Genomic DNA, 24,999 nt, shown 5'->3' on the forward strand with positions numbered 1-24,999 from the left:
TTTACTTTTACAGTGGTAAATGAGTGGAATAAGCTGCCAGTCTGTTGTGGGGGCTATGACGTTGAGTGAGTTCAAGGCAAGGTATGATAGATACTGTAAGAATGTCATATAGTTGTGTGGACATGATGTTTAGGGCCTCCCTCAATGAGTCTAAGGACACCCTGGAGTCGCCTGTAATAATAATCATGAACAATAAGCAGTTTTTTTTTTTTTTTTCTTTTGTTGAGTCTGCTATTTGGTGATGAAGAAGAAATAGCCAAATGTACAACACACACACACACTTAACAAGATATAACTTTGCAATTAATGGCAAGTAACCCAGAAGATTATACCTCACCTATCTGGTATAAACGTTCTGAAATACTGCTGATTTCCTAATCATTAGTGTTACTTGGCAATCAGTTTAGAATTTTTTTATCATACCTCATATTTTGGTTAAAATATGTATATCAAAATATAAGCATGTTGAAAAAAGCTGCCTTTGAATCTTTCAGTGATAAAAGTAGTAAACATTTTCAGTCAGTGGTCCATGTATAGAGTTGAAATTTTTTTTTATTTTTTTTTTTACATCAACTCCATATATGAGCGGTTCTAAAATTATAGCATGATGTGATATATGTGTAGAATAAGGTCGGCTGCAGTATTGTAAAATATTGTCTACTGTAATTTATATTCTATCTGTCCTAAATTTGCTTTATTTCTTTTGTCCACTAACATTTTCCTTAAGCTCTACTCATTTCTCATATACGCATGCATTTAATACTTAATATTCTGCTTATCTTAGGCCTGTAATTAATCCTTTCTAATCTTACTTATGTCCGTACTGTTAGTGAAAGACCCTTGGTTTTAGTCTATTCACTATAACAGGTTGCCAACTCCACACTGTAATTTAGAGAAATTTATTTGTTTTTCAACTGCACTACTCTAAATTATATATACAGCATGAGAATTTAAGTTTGAACATATATAAGATCTGAATCTTAATTTACTTGATTCCTTAAAAGCTAGTTGTGGCAATTCTTACTTTAATTAGGCTCGCAGGTTCGATATTTATGTGGAAACAGTGCATTGACTAATAGATCAGGAAAAAGATTTACACAAACAAAACATGTTTATTTTAAACTTAGTCAATTGTACAATTCATCAGACAAATACCTAACCAAAGCTCTTAAAGGTCTATCACTTACTCAGCATGCAACATTTATAATTAGACATAACACATACGATTATAACACTTAGCAATCTTGAGCTGCCTCGTACGTTATACTTAGTTAAACATCCTATTTAGGCATACATAAGTTAGCATTCAGCTTCTCTCTCTATTCCCGTTACTTAATAATTAGCTAATCACAATTTTACCTCAGTAAGCAAACATACAATCTCAAGTACAACTACTATAACATTAACAGATCAAAGCCTACTCACAATTGCATTTCACATACAGTCCTAACAACTTGGACAATACTTCTGTAAGTTCTACTACACTTTGCGTTTCTTCCTGGGTGCTGGCTATAATTTGGACGGCCCTTGGCGGTCTTTCGGTGGCAGTTTTCCGGGACAATGTAGATTGAATCTCCGTCGGTAAACTCAAACCACTGTTGACGCCTTGAATTCCACACGCATATAGCACGTTCGACAGCTACCAGAAAAACATCGGACAGTAACGGCCTCACCTGGGGTCATGTCTCAACACGAACAAACTTGTGAGAGAGAGAGAGAGAGAGAGAGTTCCAAGAGGCCCTTTTATAGCCCGTTCATTCTTTGTTCTTTGGCTATAACTCCCCCGAATCTTCTGTGTACATGATGATGTCACTTGGGCTACCTTCATTTTGGGTGGCAAATTTCTACATTTTGGACTTTTGTTCTTACTGGGTTAAACATAATCTGGGCTAATCCCTTATTTTCCATTACACATAGACTTTCGATATACATCCTTATATATACTCAATAGTAGAATTATTACATTAGTTTTAAAACTCTACAATTTCTGAATTCTACATATTTTAAAACCTATCTAAAAGTGATTGCAAAAATTTTTTATAAAAATTTACCCCAAGAGATTTTACATATGGTCATCATCAAATTCCTGACGTGTGTGTGTGTGTGTGTGCACGCGCCCCTCAAGGGTTTACAGGATATGATGATAGTACATGAAAGAGTTACACCATTACTAACTTCCGATCAACAATTTTTCTTCAGATTAATCTTTTATTTGTCAAGACTCCATCATTATCAGATCTTACATTTCTCTCTTCTAAGGCACTTTTTTGCTGTATCATTTCACCTGTATGTCTGGGTCTTTTTCCTGCCAACATCACTTGTTTTGCTAATCTTTCCTCTCACATTCTGTTCAAGTGATCATACCATCTGAGATTAGCTCTGCCAACATATTCCTGAATGCTAATAATGGCAACTTCTTTCCTAATATCCTAATTTTTAACATGATAGCTGAAATGGTTTACTTGTTCTGTTGGTTCTCATTCAGGATGCAGTTGATGTTTTCAATGTCTTTGTCCTTTTATTGCTGATTGTCATACCAAATCTATTACAACAGTTATTCAATTTAGTAAGGGAACTTTCCTGATTTGTACTGGATTTATATAGAAAGTATAACATCATCTGCATGAAGTAAAGAGCTAAGATTAACATTACCAATTTTCATATCAGATATAATATCACTTTCCTTCATGTGATCCAGATCCATATAGATAATGAATAACAGTGGAGATAATGTGCATCCCTGTCACACACCTGATTTCACAGCAAAATATCTTGTAATTCCTTCAGCTCTAACAGCTGACTTACCTTTTTCCTCTTGCAATCCTGTCATATGCCTTTTCCAGATCTACAAAACTTAAATACAGATCTTTGTTATATTCCCAAGATTTCTCAACTGTTTGTCTTAAAGTGAAAATCTGATTCTGATAACCTCTATTTGGTCTGAATCCAGCTTGCTCTTCACCAAACTTTCCTTCCACAGTTTTTCTAAGTACACAGTAAGTAGACATTTCATAAGTATACTTGTATAAATCTTATCAGGAACACCTGGTAAGGGAAATTAGCCTTATCTAGTTAGTTAAGGGAGTTCTGATTTTTCTATTGCTGAATTAGTCAATATTCTCTTCAGGGTATGCTACTGAATTTCCAAATTTGGTTCTTGTGTTCAACCTCTTTCATTTTTTCTTGAATAATGTTGGTGTATATGAGTTTGCAGTGTAAATACCTCTGTAATTCTCACACTCAGTTTTATTTCCCTTTTTATAGATAGGTACTATTAAAACTTCGCTTTCTTACATTTTTCTCCAATCATCCTGAATTTGAAACTCTGACTAGGCCTTCTAAATTATGCAGTGCAGCCATTGTAAAACTTTTATACCACCATATTTGAGCATTTCTGGGGAAATATTAACTCCAGCTACTTTTCCACATTTTAGATTTTGGATGGCTTTTCCTACCTTCAATATTGATATGTGTTCATGATTGCATTCCTGTTGGGTGTTTTCTACTGCTTTGCTGATGCTGCTTGTTTCATTTAGCAATTTTCAGAGTAAGTTACTTAATTACTCCAGATTGCTTTTACAGTACTCTTTCCATTTTTAAGCTTTTTCAGTAGCCTCTAGAATATCTTGCAACTTTCTTGATGTTTATTTTCTATGTTCATACCAAAGTCTTTCCATGGTTTTTGTTTAGCTAGTTTTACACAATGCTTCGCTTTCTTACATTTTTCTCTGTATTCTCTAAGAGCACAAGCTGACTTACGTGCCAAGAACTTTTGATGTGCTTTCTTCTTTTCCTTGATTGCCCCTTTAACTTCCTGAGTTCACACCATGGAGTTCTGATTTTTCTATTGCTGAATTAGTCAATATTCTCTTCAGGGTATGCTACTGAATTTCCAAATTTGGTTCTTGTGTTCAACCTCTTTCATTTTTTCTTGAATAATGTTGGTGTATATGAGTTTGCAGTTCACCTCTGAAAGCTGCTCAACTGATTGAACTGCTCATTATGCAGTTCAATAAAATTGAACTGCTCATTATGCAGTTCAATAAAATTGAACTGCTCATTATGCAGTTCAATAAAATTGAACTGCTCAATATGCAGTTCAATTTTATCCTGCTCAAAACTAAATATTGGTCACTTTCAATTTCAAATTCTGTTTACTCTTGTGTCCTGAACCAGTGGGAAAACATCACTATCAGCAATATAGTCAATGAGCCTTTTTTTTTTTTATTTCTTGCATCTTCTCTCCATGTCCTGGCAGAAATCTGGTAATTACTCACCATTATTATTAGCTTTGCTCTTGTCTCCAAATTTTCCCAGAACGTTACATGTCTGGTAATCATTTCCTAGTCTGCTGTTTAAATCTTCAACAAGAATCATCTTTTCCTCTTTCATTGTGTCAGCTGCCTTCTCTAATGTTTTGAAAAATTTCTTCCTTAATAGAACCTTCTGTGGGACCATAGGCACAAATAAGTCTCATTATCCAGTTCCCCATTCTGATATTTGCCCACTACTTGATATTGCCTGTCATTCAAGAAGATTATCCTCATATTTAGTGTTGAATACTATAGCTACTCCTTTTTCCTGATTGTTATTGAATGAATATAATGTTAATTTTGTATTTGTTGCTTAGAAAGAACTCACCAATTTTTGTCCTCTTTGTTTCTGTCATGCCTGTTATGTCAATCTGTTGCTCATCCAATTCTTCTGGCAGTTCTACTTTTTTTTTTCCATTTATGCTTCTTACACTGGTAGTACCAATCTTGAGCTCTGCTGATGTTCAGTTGGGATATATTGTGGGATTTGTTCCTTTGCACTGTGCACCCTGGTTCCCTGGGAAAAACAACAGGGGCCCCTTTTTTAACCAGGCACTGCCCCAGCTGACATTAAATTCTGTCATGTACCATCATTTTACATTGTGGTTTAAGCCAATAAGAAAACAATTTGGTTGGCTAAATCCCAAATTGTCAGCCCATCCTTGTTCATTCAGTATCCAGATAGATACCTACCAAGGCGCACCACGAAAAGGTAAGGACTAGACATTAGGTTAGAAGTGCCAGTTGGTTCTCCACATTCCTTAAAAGGCTACTTGAAAGTCTCCTTCCAGTTATGCGGATTTGCCATATGTTGTCAAGTGGTTTAAAAAAAATTCTTGAATAGTTGGAGATTGTATTCCTTGGGGGAAGAAGCATGAGGAATGCCATTCCAAAAGAATGGGTAGAGGGGTTGGGAGAGGAAGATAGTTGATTCAGTAAGTTGAAGTTGGACAGTGTAATACATGCACTGAATTTTTCTTGTAATATAAGATACGTAGGTGGTCTGAAAAGTTCTCATGAAAAAACAAATTTATAATTTCGAAATTATTTTTATTTTTCAGCATAATCTCCCTTGAGACTAATACATTATTCCAGCGATGCTCCACGCCATTATCCCGTCCCTGTAGTGGTTCTCAGTAAGATCTGCAAAATATCTCTCTACAGTTGCAATCACCTCTTGATTTGAAGAAAAACTCTGGCCAGCAAGGAAGAGTTTTAGTTTTGGGAAGAGATGGAAGTCAGAGGGAGCCAAATCTGGGGAATAGGATGGATGTTCCAACAATTTATGGTGCAGATCCCTTAATTTTCCCATTGCCAAAAACACCTTTGTGGGCAGGTGCATTGTCCTAATGAAAGATGATTTTTTTCTTCTGCAAAGGTCTTTTCTCACGAATTTTTTCATTTAGTTTTGTTAAAAGATCAGAATAATATTCCCTGGTTGTTGTTTTACCCTTTTCAAGATAATTAATAAACAAAATGCATTTAGCATCCCACCGATGCCATGACCTTTCCTGCTGATGCAACCGACTTTGTCTTTGTTGCTGAACAACTGGCTTCTGTCCACTGTTTTGACTGCTGTTTGGTTTCTGGTGTGTAATGGTGAATCCAAGCCTCATCCATTAGTAATAAATTGACACACAAAATCAGTTTTATTCTTGTTAAAATGCTCCAAGCACTGTTCAGAGATTTTTATGCGAGTGTGAGCAAGTGCAGCACCCATCTTGCTCAAAGCTTTTTCATATGCAATTCTTCATGCAAAATATATCCTACACATTCGTTTGAAATGCCTAGAGTCTCAGCAATTTTACGCACTTTGACTCGCCAGTCATCCAATACCATATCATGCACTTGATCAATGATTTCTGGTGTTGGTACACGTTTTGGACGTCCTTCACATGGATCATCTTCAAGGTTGGTACAGCCACATTTAAACTTGGCAGCCCATTTGTTAATTGTTGAAAAAGAAAGAGAAGAGTGCCCATAAACTTTTATGAATTTCTTTTGATGTTAAACCTTCTTTTACAAAAAATTTTATAACCACATGATACTCAATTTTATCCATCAAAATCTTGCCGATAGTGTTGCCATCTATGGTCGAGGGCGAGAAATTTTCAGACCACCCTCTTATATAAGCAAGCTAATTCTATGGAGCACCCTACTGTTTTTGGCTATAGTTGGTTTGCAATGTGACATGAAATGTGATTGAAACAATATTTGCAAAAAAAAAAAAAAAAAAAGAAGAAGAAGAAAAAGAGTGTGAAGGCATCTGTTTTAATCATTAATGAAGAAGAGGCAATATCAGAAACCTACCTTGGTAGTATAACTTTCTTCTAAGCTTACAGAAGTAGTATGAAACTGGACTAACAGTGTAATATAAATTACCAATTGAAATTAAAAAGTAATGGTTTAAAAAAATGCAAAATATGAAAGTAATAAGTAAAACCCAAGATATAAAAAAGGTAATAAATTAAATGAAAACCAAGATATGAAGTATGGGTATTAGAAGGTTAAGAAGAATACATGATGTGAAAATAATGGAATAAGAGCATGTATAATTTGAACAAGAAATTGAATGACTGATATAAAATTAGTCATCATAACAAGGTACACTTGATAGGATGAAAAACATTTTGAATACAGCTGTACTCAAAAGTGTGGAATAAAAATTATAGAAACACTCTCTACATAGATGGCATTGATGGACATGGGGTATTTTGATTGGTTGCAAGTTTTGCATTCATTTTTATATGATGGAGCTGCCTGACTTCTGAAATTTTGTAAGGGCATTGAATATTAATGCTGTCACAATTTGTCTTGATAGCTACTGATTCAGATATACATACTTTGATTTCATTGTTTTGGAAGTCGAGGATACTAACCTTTTCAGTTTGTAGAATATGGTTATGTTCAGTGACATGAGTGGCAATTTCAGTGGTGCAGTTTTTTGTTGGTTTGTTTCTTATTCTTATTCATAATTTTATAAAGATTTTCTGGAATATGAATGTGACACTCTAGAAAGTGTTCATACAGATGAGAACCTAAACAGCTGATAATAAAATCAATGTAACTGAATCACAATTTGATTGACACGAGAAACTATAGACAACACCATAACATTAGAGTATTGTTTGGTGTGTTTGTTTTTCTACAGATCTAAGATGATTTAATAACTTAAGGTGGCTAATAAAAACTGCTTTGTAGTCCGTATATTTGAATATATACAGAGTGTTTCAAAAAGAATGACCCGATTTCAAATAATTATATTTAATAATGAAATTGTGGTACAGTTACAAAATAAATTACCAAGTATGAAGTAAGGCCTAAAGTTTCACTCACCACAATTAGAAATGCTCAATGTGCCCTCCACCTGCTGCACAGACAACATCAAGCCGATAGCTGAATTCATCCCAAATGCGTCTGAGAGTGTCTTCTTCTGTCACAGAATTTACTGAAACTGTGATTCTGGTTCTGAGCTCATTCAAGTCAGCGGGTAATGGAGGAACATAAACACAGTCTTTTACATATCCCTATAAAAAGAAGTCACAAGGTGTGATATCTGGAGATCTTGGAGGCCAAGAGTGTAGTGCTAGGTCATTGAGTCCCATGCATCCAATCCAGTGCTGAGGCAGTGTTTCTTTTAGAACCCGACGAACTTAGAGGTTCCAATGTGGCGGTGCTCCATCTTGCTAAAAAATGTAATCTTCAGATTCTTCATTCAGCTGTGGAAGTAGCCAGTCCTGCAGCATTTCAAGATAGGAGTTTCCCATAACAGTGTTTTCCTCAAAAAAGAAAAGGCCATAAACCTTTCTAACAGAAACTGCGCAAAAACATTAAGTTTTGGTGAATCACGTTCATGTACAATTTCATGTGGATTCTCAAGTCCCCATATGCGAACGCGAAACTTTACCGCTTAGATGAATGGTTGCTTCATCACTAAAAATCAACCTTTGTCGGAAGGTGTCATCCTCCAACAGATTAGCCCATTTTTTTTTTTTTTTTTTTTACCTACACGAAGAGCTTGCACCAGTTGCAATCTGTATGGCTTCATGAGCAAACGGCGTCGTAATACACGCCAAACAGTCACATGAGGGATTGGTAAGTTCTCAGCTAGCACGACGCATGGACTTGCGCGGGGCTTCGCTGAAAAGCCTCTTGAATTCGTTGCACATTTCCCTATGAGGTGCGTGGTCATCCAGGACTCTTTCCCTTACATAAGCCCCCTGTTTCTTGAAATTGTCAATACAACAACGAATGTTTTTGTCCAGTGGTGGATCAATTCCGTAATGCATGCTGCACCGTAATCACGGACTCAGTGCCAGTAGCAGTGGTGAGGCACTCTTACATTGAAAGAGAAATCTGGAGAGAGAGAGAGACTTCTCTTTGTAAAGAGAAGTGACTGTCCAGTTACAAAGGAAGGTAGACAGACCATGGGATGGCACTTTACTGAGCAGCTGTCTCTGCCAGGCTCAGTCAGATGTCTTATAAATGTCACTAAGTGCAACAGCACAGGTTTCTCCAAACCATTATGTAGTGCACATCAAGAGGTGGGTGATGGAAGGTAGGGAAATCAGCTCTGAATCGAGAGCAGCATCTTTATATAGTAGGCCTGTACTAAAGGAAGCAATCCTTAATGATTTTCTCCATTATTTTAGAAAGAACTAAGGGCAGTAGGCCCATAAGCTGATAGCAAACTTTTGTATTTGGAAGGGCTAAAATATATACCTACCTCTGTGATGTTGAATTTTTTATGATAATTTCACCTATATACTGTGGATGTGCAGAAAGTTGAAAAGAAAGAAGAAACTTATCAACATTGGATTTGAAGACTTGTTGAATACCTTCTGAACATGTTTCTACATGAGAAGACACTGAGGGAGTGTTGCCAAAAATGCAGACAGTAAAAACTGAACATCTGTGTGAAAGAAATTGTAGTGAGTGAGTGAGAATTTTATCATTAATCAACCTAATTGCTCTTTCTATGATGTGAAGTATTTTTAGGGTACTCTTAGAGGCTTAATCCCCCACATGTGATAGTATACAATGATTGGACAAATCTGTGATTTGTTTAGAGTTAATAATTGTTCAGAGAAAAGTAATGCTTCAAGCAAAAGAGAAAGCCTAATTTTTTGGATGCAGAGGGAGGGCATTTGTAATGTGCTAATGCCAAGAGAGTAATCAAAGAAAATAAATCTCACCTTGTTTATCTAGAATTTTTTTTATTGGAAGATTAGAAGAAAACCGTTCTTTTTTGCAAGAAATAAAACACAATTGAGTTTTACTAATAATAAAATTAACATTGTCAGAATCATTGAAGAACAGTTTGTAGATAAGAATTTAAAATGATAGAAGTTGATATTCTTGAAGTTTTGCCCTTTTTTATTATACTACAAGACTTGCGAAATGAGAGAAGAGTACATTGTCAGGAGCATCATCAGCAAAGCTGTATATTGGATTTGCAGTGAAATGGACATGATCATTGATACACACACACACACACATATAAAGAGAAAGCTGACAACTCATTTGCAGAAGTCAGATGACAGAGCATGTGATGGAAAGTTAATTAATAGGCCTTTGTGGCAAAAGTGAGTAACATAAGCAAGAAGATCACCTGTTGATTGTCAGCAGTGGAATCTATATTGGCAGTTGTTTATTAGTGGAGAGAGGATTCAAAATAGCTTAGAATTTGGTATTAAAGGGTTTTTCATTACTTTAGACAGGACTAAGGTGAATGAAATTGGATGGTAGTTAAGTTAAATGCAAAGCTTTTGTCATGGAAATGGGTTGAATAGGCTAATTTTAAGACTGCTGGAATAAAAGAGAATAAAATGCAACGCAAACCAGGAGTTAGCCCTGTAGCACAGTCCTTTCACCAGAAAGAGATCAAAAGAGCCTTATCTAGTTTGGATAATTCTGATCTCTTTCTAGTAAAAAATCAAAGGGGGCCAGTAAATGTTGTGTGTATGGAATAATAGGTGATCATTTGCGAAGATCATCTCTACAAAAATTAGTGGAAAACAGTGGCGGCCCATACATAAGCACTGCAGCACCCACAAGGAAAAAAATGAAAATTTTTCATTGTGTTTATAAATAATAACAATGCTTACAACATTATATAAATGCAATACAATATGTTAAAGGTTACAGCTTATATTTTTTCAATTATGGCTACACAAAACAAATACACTGCGATCTAATACAGTGTGAGAAATCGCGGCAATTGGACGTAGATTTGCCGATATTCGTTTACGCTTCACACTGCTCTTTGGGCAGTGTATAGTATGCTTGCACAGTTATTTCTGTGAGATACGAAAGGGTGAACTATTTTTTGCAAATCTTATTTTATTTTGTTAAAATAACATGTAATTATTTATTTATTATAGATACAAGGGGTGCTTAAGGGTCAAAGCTGTATAACTGAGAGGAGACCTCCACATAGCCTTTAAAGGAATGCGGAGAACCGACCAGGGCTTCTGACCTAATGTCCAATCCTCACCTTCTTGTGGTGCACCCTGTTGGGTATCTACTTGGATACTGAACGGATGAGGATGGGCTGGCAATTTCGGATTTAGCCGACCAAATTGTATTCTTATTGGTTAAACCAAAATATAGAATGATGGTACAACATGACAAAATTTCATGCCGGCTGGGGCGTCGCCCGGTTAAACAAGGCCCCCATTGTTTTCGCCAGGGAACCAGGGCGAACAGCGAAAAGTCAGCTACTGGAACAAATCTGAAAATAAACCCCAACTCAACATCACCAGAGTTAAAGATTGGTACTATCAACGTAAGAAGCCTGAATGGCAAAGAAATGGAGCTAGCTGAGGAATTAGATAAGTACCAGATCGACATAATAATATAGGTGACTGAAACAAAAAAGATGGTCACTTAAACAGAATGGGCGAGGAAAGATTAGCAAAACAAGTGTTCTCTGCCAGGTTGGCAGGAAAACGACCGAGAGGAAAACCAAGATATAGATGGATTGATACGGTACAAAGTGCTTTAGACGATAGAAATATAAGAGCTGATAATATTGGAGTGTTGACAAGTAACAGACTGATTTGGAGGAAAATTGTAGATAGGAAATTAATAATGATGTAATTTTTTTCATGTAGTACTATCATATCCTGTACACCCCTTGAGGGTACATGGCAGGAATTTGATGATGATGATAGATACAAGGCTGAATTATGACGAGTGTCACTGTTGAAAATATGAAAAGAATTATATTTTTTTCAATTATGGTTACACAAAACAAATGCACCGCGATCTAATGCAGTGTGAGAGATCACCGATATTCGTTTATGCTTGACACCGCTCTTTGGGCAGTCTATAGTATGCTTGCGGTCGTTATTTCTGTCAGGGCGAAACTTTTATTATTGGTGTTTGTTCGTGGTGAGGGTGATATTTTTAATAAAGCAATTTTTAACATGTAGAGGTAATTATTAATAAATTGGTTACTGATTAGGAAAAAAAGATTTTTTTTATTTTATTTTGTATATGCAGCACCCCTGCTTAAAAATTTCACCAGCTGCCACTGGTGGAAAAGTAAGAAGCTAGTAGATTCACGTTTTCTGTGTGGATAATGATGTAATTGAAGTATAAAGTGCAAAACAGGAAGAAGCATGGTCAGAGACAAAAGTTACAGCCAGCAGGTTTGGCAAGAGACTAGAAAGCATGACTGCCATTTGGACATGATGCATGTTTCCTGCTTATAGCACTTTCAAAATTGGTTTTGGATGTGTTGGTAGTTGGATTGCAGCCATTTTGGACTTTGTTATAAATAGAAAAGGAAGGAAATTTCAATGGAAAGCAATTGCAATATGCCTGGTTCTTTTCTTGTACTGCTTTGGTACAGTTTCTTGGAGAACCAAGTTTTAAAATAAGGGACAAAAATTTAAAGTGGAATGGAAAATAAATGCTTCTATATATAAAGTGATACTAGTTAAATGTAAAAAGGTCTCCTGCTCCTGAGACCATGATATCAACCACTTGAAGACTATCTACTAATACCATGTCCCAATATAAAATTATTCAAAAATTCTCCCAAAAAAATAAGCATACCAAAAACAGGCAGAGGCTTATTGATTATGGTATTGTTAATGGTGATACATCCAGATTTGCAAAAAAGAAGTAACCATTCCTTGTGTTAAGCAGGATTGTGCTAACGTTCTCAATTTGCAATTAAAAGTGAAGGATATATAACAAGTTAGTTTGATGTTATGTCAGATATAAATCAAATTTACCAAATAGGTGATTTTTTTATTATTACCCCTGACTATGTTTTCAGCCTTATAGGGAATGGGTACAGAATAACTCTTAAAAGATTTGGTATATACCAAGCCTACATAAGCAGTTTCTGCTTTGCAAATAATGATGTGCTAATTAACTCTAACATTCAAACTGTCTAAAACCAGTTAAATAATCTGTGTCAAAATGCAGCATTGATTGGGTTGATAGTCAACAACAGTAAAATTTAAAGTTCTAAAAAATAGAAAGAAACAATAAGCTAAATGACCACATCACTCTTGAAAGAGCAAAAGATTTTTAGTATTTTTTGGTTCCTGCATTGATGCAATAGTGAAAATAATGCACACTGCTTTTCATTTAGATATTAAAGAAAAAAAAAACTTAGACATCCACCTTCACGTGTATTCAGTGCTCTTGTTCCCTAAAAGAGAGAGGAAGAGAAAGGCCAAAAAACAATTCTAGCAATAAATAAGTAAAATTATTTTTGAAGATGAGACTCTCACACCATCTGACACATGTCAGTTGACACACATCATATAATGGACGTAACACACCAGTTTAATAGACTTTATCTTTATGAGTTGTTGCTATATACACACACACACACACACACACACACACTTACATATGTATCCCTATTCATACCTGAATAAATTACAATGATGCATCTGATATAATAATTTAAATCCTTTTGTAATGTGGACATGTGACAAAATTTGTCAGTAACAAATCAGGCATTAGTAAGTTAGTCACACTCGTACTAAATGTTCAAAAGATGCTACTTGAAAAACATACTTCACATTACTGTCATCTGGTATACATGAGGGTGTACCAGATATCAGGCACATGCTGACATAAGCAAAACTTATCTTTATTAACAATATTTAACAATACACTGCTTCGCATGTCATAAAAATTGCTTGTGTTTTATAAAAGCTCTCTCCTAATATCTGGAATAGAAGTTGATGGTATCAAGTTCCATTCTAAGCTCATTAGTAAGTTCCACTCATTGTAGAATTTGGCCTCTGACTGTGGCCTAATTCTTTGTTTCAGTTATGTCACAGGTATTCTGTCAGATTTGATTTGGGGCTTTATGTACTGGATGCCACAATCTTTTGATGTTATTCCTCTCAAACTACATATTACACTCGGTTCGAAAAATATGCTCACTCACTTGCATGTGGCAAGTAGCTTCAGACTGGACAGAATAGAATATTTTTGATAATAGTGAAGCATCTGATGCTTGCTCTATATTTGATACTATTTCTTGGCTGTCTGACTTTGACTGAAGAAATGGTGATTTCTACTCACTGGCCATTTTAAATGTTCATTTAATATTGTTTGACAGTTCACTTGTGCATGTTGTTGCAGAAGCCATTTTAAATGAATGTGTGAAGCTAAGGTATTATCAAGTATCTAAAGCCTGATGACATTCTTACATCAATTGATTCCGACAAGAACAGATTTCCGTTTTCTTCAAATTGATATCAATAATAGTAGCCCTTCCTATTGATTTTCCAACTTTGCTACAGAGTCTTTCAAAATCTGCCAACTTTCTGAAATACTTTCATGTCTTATAAAATATCATCCCATAGTATTTGAAAGATAACCAATACTGAAAGAGACATGGCAGTCATCAACGAATGAAAAAAAAAAAAAAAAAAAAAATTCACATGCATAATTGAATGTGAAATTTTTTATCTTATCTGATCTTCTATTCATATTTTGGGCTGAATGGGCTAGGTTTTCTTAAACTTAATTTTACTCAGATAAGCCAGTTAATCCTATCTCCAAGTCTTCCATGTTCTCTAATACATATCATCTCTGTAAGAGACCAACAAACTACAGTGAAAAAAAATCATTAAAAACATGCCTTGCATCTTAGATGGAATTTCGACCCAAGTACTTTCTAACCAAATAATGTTCATCATCATCATTCTCACCTCACTTACAGCAATGTTGAAAATTTATTTTAAATATACTTTTTATTGATGACTCTTGCAAAGGTTGTGTGTGGATTGGGTTATGCGAATAATTTAGAATTAATAGTTAACAGAACTATTTTTTTCTTTAACTATAGCCTGTGATTCGTCTTTATGATATCCCTGATAACACATTTGAAACAGAGGAAGAGGAGGATGGTGAAAGAGAAGAAGAAAAAGCTGGTATGTTTCTTTTCTACTTCAACTTACTGGTACTTTTTACATTCATTTAGAATTTTGTGTAACCACACATTCATTTATGTGTGGTTATTGAATATTATGTCCAATTCAAAAACTATCGTAACTTTCCTCATATAGGAAAGTCCTGTGGGAAATGTCCATTATAAGTTTCCATAGTTACACTTCCCTAGTAGAAACATAACAGTCAAGTTTGTTTTGTTTTGTTTTGTTTTTCTCTTTGTATATGTGCTGTTTATATATATATATATATATATACACACTAGGGGGACTCTGCCCCTATGGTGCAACACAAGCGTTCCAGGGAACACTGGTTAAGAACCACTGGTCTATTTGATAAGTGAAAACTACTCGGAACAGTGCATAATTTAGAACTTATGAAATGTCGATTTCTGAAATTTCCCATTTAATATTTTCGGACAGCTACTAAGTGACTAACGGGCAGGTAGCATGTACGATACAGCATGGTATTGGACAAATGGGTGATGTTTCATCCTATTACTCAGAATGGCACACAATTTAAAACTTATAAATTGTTTATTTCTGGAATTTTCCATTTAATATTTTCAGACCAGGTTTGACTGCAGGGGGTGGCAGGGCTACGGTGTGTGTGTGTGTGCATGCGTGTGTGCGCGCGCACGCTTTACAAAGTTTGTCGAATGATAAAGTGTACTGTCATCAGCAAAACTGTGGATAGGAGAACGAGCATGGCAAAAATATAGATCCCTAAGGTACTTCATTGTTAGTGGGGAAATCTGCATCACATGCAGTGGATGACCAGACAAGAAATTGGCAGTGCATTTGTAGCAAAGGGTTGATAGTAGACCATATAATGGTAATTTGGCCTTTATGCCAGGCACCTGATCAAAAGCTTTGAAATATCTAGGGTGGCCTCATGGGTTTCATGGAACCTGTCCATAGGTGGGTGATGTGTACAAGAAGATCTGCTATGGACTGAATGTTGCAGAATTCATATTGGTAGGAGCTGATTGATTGTTGGATTCTAGATAGTGAAAAAATTGATTATTGACGACTTTCTCCATTATTTTCAACAGAATTGAGGTGAATGCAATGGGATGGTAATTTGATGGCTGGCTTTTATCCTTCTTTGGGATTATGTGGATATAGTTTCCATGCTGAAGGTTAGATGCCAGACATTGTAAAGACAATACAGAATAGATGTTAGTTCAGGAACTCAAGTTTTAAACACAACTGGGGGGAGACCACCAGGATCTGACAGGTTGTTTCTGATAAAAGACTAGACAAGGCTTACAATGTGCAGTTTTTGGTAATGTTGGGAAGACTTTCCCTCAATCATCAATATAGGTGTTGGAGGAGAAGGATGATACCACAAGGATGATTTTAGCCTTGTCTTTGGATGATGTTACAAGAGTATCATTTAGATGTGAGGAAGATGGCAACATGAATGGCCAGAAGTTGTTTCAAGTGGCTTTTGCTAGGTCCAGAAAGTTCAACTGGCATTTAAGCAGAAGACAAGTTTTTTGCACTCATCCCTTTCAGATTGGAAGGGAAAGAAAAGATTGGTGTCAAAGGTTTAGCCTTATTTTTGGGTGATGGTGGCAGGTACTATTAGGAGATGAAAGAAGTATGGAAGTGTAGAAGTTGCTCCTTGACCAGTAAACTTACTACATTTTGAGCAGGAGCCAAGCCTTCTGCATTTGATCCTTTCAAAGTCTTGATTTTCATTTGTAGATGTTTTTTATAGCTTTTGTGGAACATTTAGTCATTAAAGTAGCTCATTTTCCTGCTTACTCAATTTTTAGCTCATTTTAAGATTGGTTTGCATATTGCTTTGTGGAAAAAATTATAAAAAGATTTTTCTCCCATTATTTTGGATAATGCACCTTGTAAGGCATTTGCTGCAGTACCTTTCATTTTAAAATAAGAATAGGAAACATTCTAAAAAATGTAATATCAACACCGCAACCAGTGGATGAGATTATTATTATCTTCATATGATTTTGCTATTAATTGTACCAAGGAAACAAACATCAATAAAAATCAAAGAATTTCAGAAATAATATAATCATGTATTTTTATATTAAGAATTGCTGAATCTTGATCAGAGATCACATTGATGGCAAAAAAAGAGCATGATATAAATGTTAGTACCTGAAATTAAAATTAATTCTGCAGGTATAAAGAATGGTGATTTGGAAATTATTAGAATTGCACAATGTTTCTAATTGACATGGAGTTAAAGAAATAAAAATTCTGAAGAAACCAAAGAAACAGAAATATATGACATGAAAAAATTTGTTTCAGTTGATATTGTCCTAAAACAGTTCTCTGAAATTGATTCTCTTCTTAGTTAGCAGGAAAAAAAAAATGAAAGAAATACTTGATGCTATTTGTAGAAATTATAAATAAAAAGAAGAAACCACAGCAGTTAACCATAGATAATTTTTTCACAAAATCAATATTTACAAATAGGAGATTGAAAAATCCATCCCAATTCTTATTTATTGTTTCTAATATGGATCTCTCTAATCCACTAATTTTTCAACTTGCCACCCCATGTTACTATATAATTTTGTCTTACTCATCTTATTATATGATAGTAAATTTCAATTTTGTATTTTAGCAAATTGAATCTTAAAATAAAATGGGTTTGAAGCTGTTAAGCTTGGAATATACTGTTCATCATACAGTGATCTTTCAATTATCCAATCAAGTTGGAAAAATTGACTTGCTCATTTAACGGAGGTCTGGTTAACTGACTGTGCACTTATGTTTCTGCTCTAGGAGTTAGATTATATGCTAAACTATCTTGAAAATTATGATCTTACACATAGCAAGTAAATTTTGCCAGCCAGTGAGTAGTTGCAGGCTGGATGAAATGATATTTTTGTTTTATAAAAAATTTTTTAAACAAAATGTTTTTGTTTTTTTTTTTAAATAAAACAAATGTAACACTAGTAATCAATTTATAAATTTCTTGACTTAGTGAGACATATCTTAAAAAAAAAAAAAAAGTCTTGGGCAAGCAGGTTTTTTTTTTTTTTTTTTTTTTTTTTTTTTTTTTTTTTTTTTTTTTTTTGTATAATGAGTAGGATTTCACATATTTGTTGAGTCTTGCTAAACTGTTGGTTTGGTTTGTTTATTAATACTGACTAATGCTTAAATTACATATGAAAAAATAAAGTATTTAATACAAAAGTTTATATTTCATGAGTCTCATCATGGTGAACATATAGAAATGTATAGTTATTAGAGACAGCAAGGATGGAATGAGAAGTGCTTTTTTTTTTCTTTTTTTAATCTCTGGAGACTACCAGGGTACTATTAGGAGACTATTAGGAAACTGTTGGCTGTGAAACTATATTTCACAGTCAGTGGAGCATGGGGATCTCATATAAATTATATGTAAAAATAAACTTGGGATATTTTCCTGTCCATGTGGAATTATCATTGTTTTTCATCCTGTGAACTCTGGTCTTGAAGAACATAGTTTTCTTACTAGCCAGGATTCTTTGGAACAATAAAATGAGGGAGGGGTGGGAAACACATCGCTTCTTTCAGTTAAAGAATCTATTCTAAGAATCTTAGAAAACTCAAATGCCAAATTTTTTATCATGTTTTTATATAATAATATATATTAGTCAGTCCTTGACTTACAATGTATGTGATTTATGATCACTCACGCTTATGATGGTTATCCCATTAACACATTCACTGAATACCACCTCATTACTAAAACCCATGGACCAAGGTGTTATTGGATGCTGCTGAGGTTGAGGAAACCTTCAGGGACTTTTGGAAGGATTATATTATCTCATATTGTACAAGGAATATACATGCATTATGGGGTGAGGTGACAGCATAATGTATGAACAGTGTTTGGGTGAAGCTGCTGAAAGTACATGTTCATACATTCACAGGATTCAACAAAGACAAAACCAAAGCGATTGGTGACTGGATAGTGCTGCTAGTTGAAGAGTTGGAGGTTAACGGTGAAGATCTTATAGAGCTATAAATACAGAAAGTTGCCAAAGAAAAGGAGAGAGAGAGAGAGAGAAATAATTGACTGAAGCATGAAATATGTTAATAAAGCAGCTCAGTTTGCAGAAATAAACCCTAACATAGAGATTTAGCAATGCACTTTGAGTATGATACAAGTTGCAATTGCTTGCTACAGAGAAATTTATACAGAAGACAAGCATAAACTTTCCATAAGTTATGCATATGGTAACCGATCAGAACATTTTGTAACATTTCCTGAATTTTGAAGAATTTGTTGTTGATGAACTAGCCTTCCCTGCTTCCTCCAATGAATTATTCAATTAATAAAGCAACAGCTTTAAAGAACCACTCTTGCTCCATGTGTTTCAAGCTGATTGTTTTACTGATAAGGGTAGAGAAGCATTTGTATCTTCATGTTTTCATGTATACCATAATTTTGTTATAATTTGTAAATTGTATTATTTCACTATAATATCTTGCATCACTCAGTGTGAGACCACCACCCCATTTATTGAAGGCGTGAAGTGGCTTGAAAAATTTCCATGTTTATTCTCTAGAGCAGGGTATCTGGACTGTGTAAAAAAAAAATTAGAAATACAAAAAATATATACGTAATATTGGGGAAAAAATATCTGTAGCCCACCCATGGTACAAAATGTACTATAGGTTTGCTGTTAATCTTCTGTGGATGACAGCAACATAAAAAAAAAAAATTAAATAAGCAAAGAATAAAATTAGGTAAAAATATAACCAAAATTGACCTGCATATTTTAACATTTAGGGCTTGTTAATTGCTAATGTATTTTTATGGTTCACGTCGTGATTTTGGACTAAAATTGGTGGTTTTTGTTCTCTTTTATTTATTTATTTTATGGAGTTTCCTCCCTTTTTCTCCCCCATCCCTCATGGGGGGGTTAAGTATTTATGGCTGTAGATCCATGTGTGTTCACGGAGCCGGTTTGCCTGCTTGCGGGATGAAATATGCTAGATAAACTGGCGGAAAAAACCCTACTGCCCGCGCTCGAGACCAGCTAACTTGACTATGGCTGAGGAAGATCTTCAAATTCCTCACGTCTTCGACGGGAATCGAACCTGGGACACTCCTTGCCCAGTCATATGGTTGCGAAGCGCACAGCCACTAGGCTAACTGCACTGACTGTTGTTCTCTTATTAATTAGTAAATGTTATTTTTTATTGCATTTTTTCTTTCTTTCTCATTTAGTGTATGTGTGTATTTCTTATGCATAAAAAACAAATAAATACTGATTAAAATAATATATATATATATATATATATATATGTATATATATATATATATATAACAAAGTTTCTTGAACATAACTTGTAACCTGTGAACTCCATGATCCATTGGTCGTGTTCAAATTGTGACTAATAGTATTATACTGCTGGTTTCAGAATTGCAAAAAGCATGCACTTTTGCAATGTTTATTTTTATTCCAGCATTGCTTCATGTAACTATCCATTTGCTGTATGCTCACTCTGTCGATGTGATAAGATACTCATGAAATAAGTTTTTTAATTTATTTATTAAATTCTTTATTTTTTCCTTATTTGTAATTTGTGTTTTTTAGTCTGTAATTTTATGAGGTTGGTTATTTGAAGGTCAAGTAATTGAGGGGTCACTATAATAGGCAATTATGCAAAACTTTTGCACATGTAATGTCTGTATATTAGATTCTTTAAATTATTTATTTATTTTATTTTTATTTTTCAGAACCAAGGACCAGCAGTCAACCAGTACCCTGAAATTTAATTAGCAATATACAGACTGTTGATATGTGTATTATACTGTTTCCAAATTCAGATGCTGTGTAATAAAAATCTTGAAAATTTTTATATAATTAGTATAATCTTTGAAAATACTTGGAGTCTTTACAAATAACAGAAAAATTTGTTTGATAAGAAGTTAGTAATAATTAAACTTTTCATGTAATGCCATCATAAATAATCTATATGCTACTTAAGGATACACATCAGTTATTTAATGTCATTGTAATCATCTGCTTAGATGATGATTACAATAATATCATCAAAGCATGAAGTCCAAAAACACTCTTTTCACAGTCACTTCAAGCAATTCATTCCTCTCATTTACCAATCTCTAAATAAAACTAATCACAATACTCTAACCACAGTTTTTAGGGATAACGCCTTGTTCTCGCTTCTCCTGTCATGTAATTAATCTTCTGCATCTCTAATATAAAAGCTTCTTAATCTTTCTTTTGTGTCCCTTTTAACCAAATTTTGTAAGCCACAGAACTGTTACTATTTTGGTCATCCACATCTGATCCTCTTTACTACCTCATCGCCAATCATACCCAGGCAATCTAATCTGGACAAAGTAATCTATTATCCAACTTTATGAAAGCGTTGTTGTAACAAGCTTTATCAAGTGGGATAATAACTTCCTTATTTCTACTTGTCAGTGTGTTCAGCACACACACATATATATACACACACAAATGAACTTTTGTGCTGTTTTGCCCACTTTTGCAATATATCATCTGATCAACCCCTATACACCATAACCCCTAAATTCCTAGCCTCAGTATAATATGCACACCATAGCCTTTTCATTTCAATGTACTTTGATCTGACAGTCGTTATACTTGTCCACTCTGACAGTACTTAAATCTCTACATCAGTTTTATCAACTATTCATCTTTGGCATGAGCAAACAACTTGATATCCCCTTCAAATCATTTCCAGCATCATCATCATCATCAGAAAGAAGGAATATATTAACAAGTTGAAAAGCTGGGAGTATGTTTGAACTGTGTATAAATGTTGACTGCAGCTATTTGTGTTCTTACATGATTAGCAAAAAGCAGAGGAACAATATTGGCCAGTTCAGTGAAGCAGCACCTATGAAAGTACATACACAAACTGCATGGAAAGACGTCAATGGACACCATAGTGTTGAGGAACAACCAGCCCTGGCATCCACCTTAATAAATGTATAGGACCTCCTTTTGCTGCAATGATTACAGCAATCCTACAGGCATACTTTCCGCAAGCATATGATAGTGATCAATGGAAATTTTGGACCATTCTTCTTGCAGGTGTGTAATGAAGTAGTCCTGGGCTGTTGTGGGGTGGACATCCCTTGAGATCAGGGTTCTGTGGAGGCCAGTCAAATGTGGTGACATTCATGTCTACAAACCACTCAGTTACAGTAGCAGTTTTACGATACGGTGTATTGTCTTGCTGAAAGAGACAGTGATCAGTTCCATAGAAACACCACAAAGTAGAAAGCATTGCATTGTCCAGAATGTTCAAATACCTCTTGGAGTTCAGTGTTCATAGCACCACAAACAAAATCTGAGGTCTAATGTACCTATGAACTGATTGTACATGATATTTAAGGATTTTCACTTATTAATGAAATGCTGACTTAGTGTAAGCTAACCCTTGCAAGTTATTCCTTAACTCAGATGATGGATTTTATGGAAATTTAATATTTAAAATCCTTAAAAATATTTTGTGGGGGGTGCTTAAGGGTCAAAGCTGTACAACTGAGAGGAGACCTTCACATAGCCTTTAAAGGAATGCGGAGAACCGACCAGGGCTTCTGACCTAATGTCCAATCCTCACCTTCTCGTGGTGCACCCTGTTGGGTATCTACTTGGATACTGAACGGACGAGGATGGGCTGGCAATTTGGGATTTAGCCGACCAAATTGTATTCTTATTGGTTAAACCAAAATATAGAATGATGGTACAACATGACAAAATTTCCTGCCGGCTGGGGCGTCGCCCGGTTAAACAAGGTCCCCGTTGTTTTCGCCAGAGAACCAGGGTGAACAGCGAAAAGTCAGCTACTGGAACAAATCTGAAAATAAACCCCAACTCAACATCACCAGAGTTAAAGATCGGTACTATCAATGTAAGAAGCCTGAATGGCAAAGAAATGGAGCTAGCTGAGGAATTAGATAAGTACCAGATCGACATAATAGGGGTGACTGAAACAAAAAAGACCAAAACTGGTGAGATCTTTCTGAGCAATAAATACAAAATGTTATATTCAGGCAATGACAATCAAGGAAAAGAAGGAGTAGCCATAGTATTCAACACAAAATACGAGGCTAATCTTCTTGAATGGCAGTCAGTCTCAAGTAGAGTAATGTGGGCAAATATGAGAATGGGGAACTGGACAATGAGACTTATTTGTGCCTATGGTCCCACAGAAGGTTCTACTAAGGTAGAAGTGGATGAATTTTTTGACGCTTTAGAAAAAGCAACTGACACAATAAAAAAGGAAAAGTTGGTCCTTGTTGGGGATCTAAATAGCAGAGTAGGAAATGATTGTGAGACATACAAAAATATTTTGGGAAAATTTGGAGAAAAGAGCAAAGCTAATAATAATGGCAAATATCTGTTGGATTTCTGCTCAGGACATGGACTGGTTATTATTAACACCATGTTCCAACATAAAAATGTGCACAAATTCACATGGAGAGAAGAGGCAAGGAATAAGAAAAGTCTCATTGACTATGTTATTGTTGATGGTAATGTTTTCTCCCTGGTGCAGGACACCAGAGAGTACAGAGGATTTGAAATTGGAAGTGATCACTATTTAGTCTTGAGCAGGATAAAATTGAATTTCATATTGAAAAGAATAACATGTAAGAAAGTTTTAAAGCAAATAAAAGTTGAGCAGCTCTCAGATGTGAGCTGTAGACTAAAATAGACAAAGATTATTGAAGGAAAAATGAAAGAGTTTGAGAACAGGAATCAAACCTTGGATATTCAGTGGCAAACTCTGAAGAAAACATTGATTGATTCTGCCAGAGAGGCATGTGGTGAGGTTGTGTGCAAAGATAAAAAAATCAGAACTCCCTGATGGACACAGAAAGTTAAAGAGGCAGTGAAGGAAAAGAAGAAAGCATATCAAAAGTTCCTGGCAAATAAGTCAGCTTGTGCTCTTTGAGAATATAGAGACAAATGCAAGAATGCTAAACACTGTGTAAAACTAGCTAAACAAAAGTCATGGGAGGACTTTGGCAAGAATATAGAAAATAAATATCAAGAAGGTGGCAAAATATTCTGGAGGTTGTTGAAGAAGCTTAAGAATGGAGGAAAGAGTGGTATAAAAGGAATTAGAGATGATAAAGGTGACATGAAAACGGGAGAAAAAGATATCCTTGAAGTATGGAGTAATTACTTTGAAAAACTGCTAAATGAAACAAGCAGTGATGACAGCACAGTGGTAAAAAAACACTGCCCAGGCATGCAATCAGGAATACATATCCATACTTGAAGTAGAAAAAGCCATCAAAGGCTTGAAATGTGGAAAGGTAGCAGGAGTAGATGATATTCGACCAGAAATGCTGAAGTATGGTGGTATAAGAGTCTTAAGTGGCTGCACTGCGTAGTTCAGAAAGCCTGGACAGAGGGACGAATTCCAGACGATTGGAGTAGAGCTCTCATAGTACCCATATATAAAAAGGGAAATAAAACTGCATGTGAGAATTACAGAGGTATTTCCCTACTGAGTGTTCCTGGCAAGATCTATGCAAGTATACTTGAGAAACGGTTGAGAAGAATTGTGGAAGAACAGCTTGGTGAAGAACAAGCTGGATTCAGGCTAGATAGAGGCTGTCTGGATCAGATCTTCACTTTACGACAAATAGTCGAGAAAGCATGGGAATATAACAAAGATCTGTATTTAAGTTTTGTCGATCTGGAAAAGGCATATGACAAGGTGCCAAGAGAGAAGCTATTCAATACGCTGCAGTTAAGTTATATGCTGTCAATGGGACATTATATCAAACAATACTTAGTCCTTATTTGAGTTGTAAGTCAGCAGTTAGAATTGAAGGAAGTACAGGAAGATGGTTTAATGTTAAATATGGTGTGAGACAAGGATGTACATTATCCCCTCTGTTATTCATTATCTATATGGATCGCATTATGAAGGGAAGTGGTATTAAACATGATATCGAAATTGGAGATGTTGATGTCAGCTCTTTGCTCTATGCGGATGATGTTATACTTCTAAATAAATCCGCTACAAGTATGCAAGATTCTCTGACTAAATTGAATAGCTCTTGTAATAGATATGGTATGAAGGTCAGCAATAAAAAGACAAAGACAATGAAAATAGGCAGAATCATTGAAAATGTCAACTGTGTTGTGAATGGAGAACCTGTGGAACAAGTAAAACATTTTAGCTATTTAGGCACGATTTTTGCTGAAGATGGTAAATTAAATATAGAAATAGACAACAGAATCAGCAAAGCTGGTATGGTG

General features: G+C 35.1%; 1 protein-coding gene and 1 long non-coding RNA gene across 2 annotated transcripts in view; one reads left to right on the top strand and one right to left on the bottom strand.

Annotated features, from left to right (window-relative positions):
- Positions 1 to 20,583, top strand: part of LOC150097326 (eukaryotic translation initiation factor 3 subunit D-like) — a 97,182-nt gene extending 76,599 nt beyond the window's left edge. The window contains exons 14-15 of the mRNA XM_090406813.1: positions 14,644 to 14,728; positions 20,463 to 20,583. Coding sequence (XP_090262939.1) covers positions 14,644 to 14,728; positions 20,463 to 20,494 — 117 coding nt within the window. The 3' untranslated portion in view covers positions 20,495 to 20,583. The remainder of the gene's footprint in view (positions 1 to 14,643; positions 14,729 to 20,462) is intronic.
- Positions 1 to 24,999, bottom strand: part of LOC150097327 (uncharacterized) — a 111,359-nt gene that overhangs the window by 61,344 nt on the left and 25,016 nt on the right. The gene's annotated exons all lie outside the window — the stretch shown is intronic.

Source organism: Typopeltis vanoorti, chromosome 17 (assembly GCF_054136105.1).
Source record: "Typopeltis vanoorti isolate ZY-2024b chromosome 17, IOZ_Tvanoo_1.0, whole genome shotgun sequence".
Lineage (NCBI taxonomy): Eukaryota > Metazoa > Arthropoda > Arachnida > Uropygi > Thelyphonidae > Typopeltis > Typopeltis vanoorti.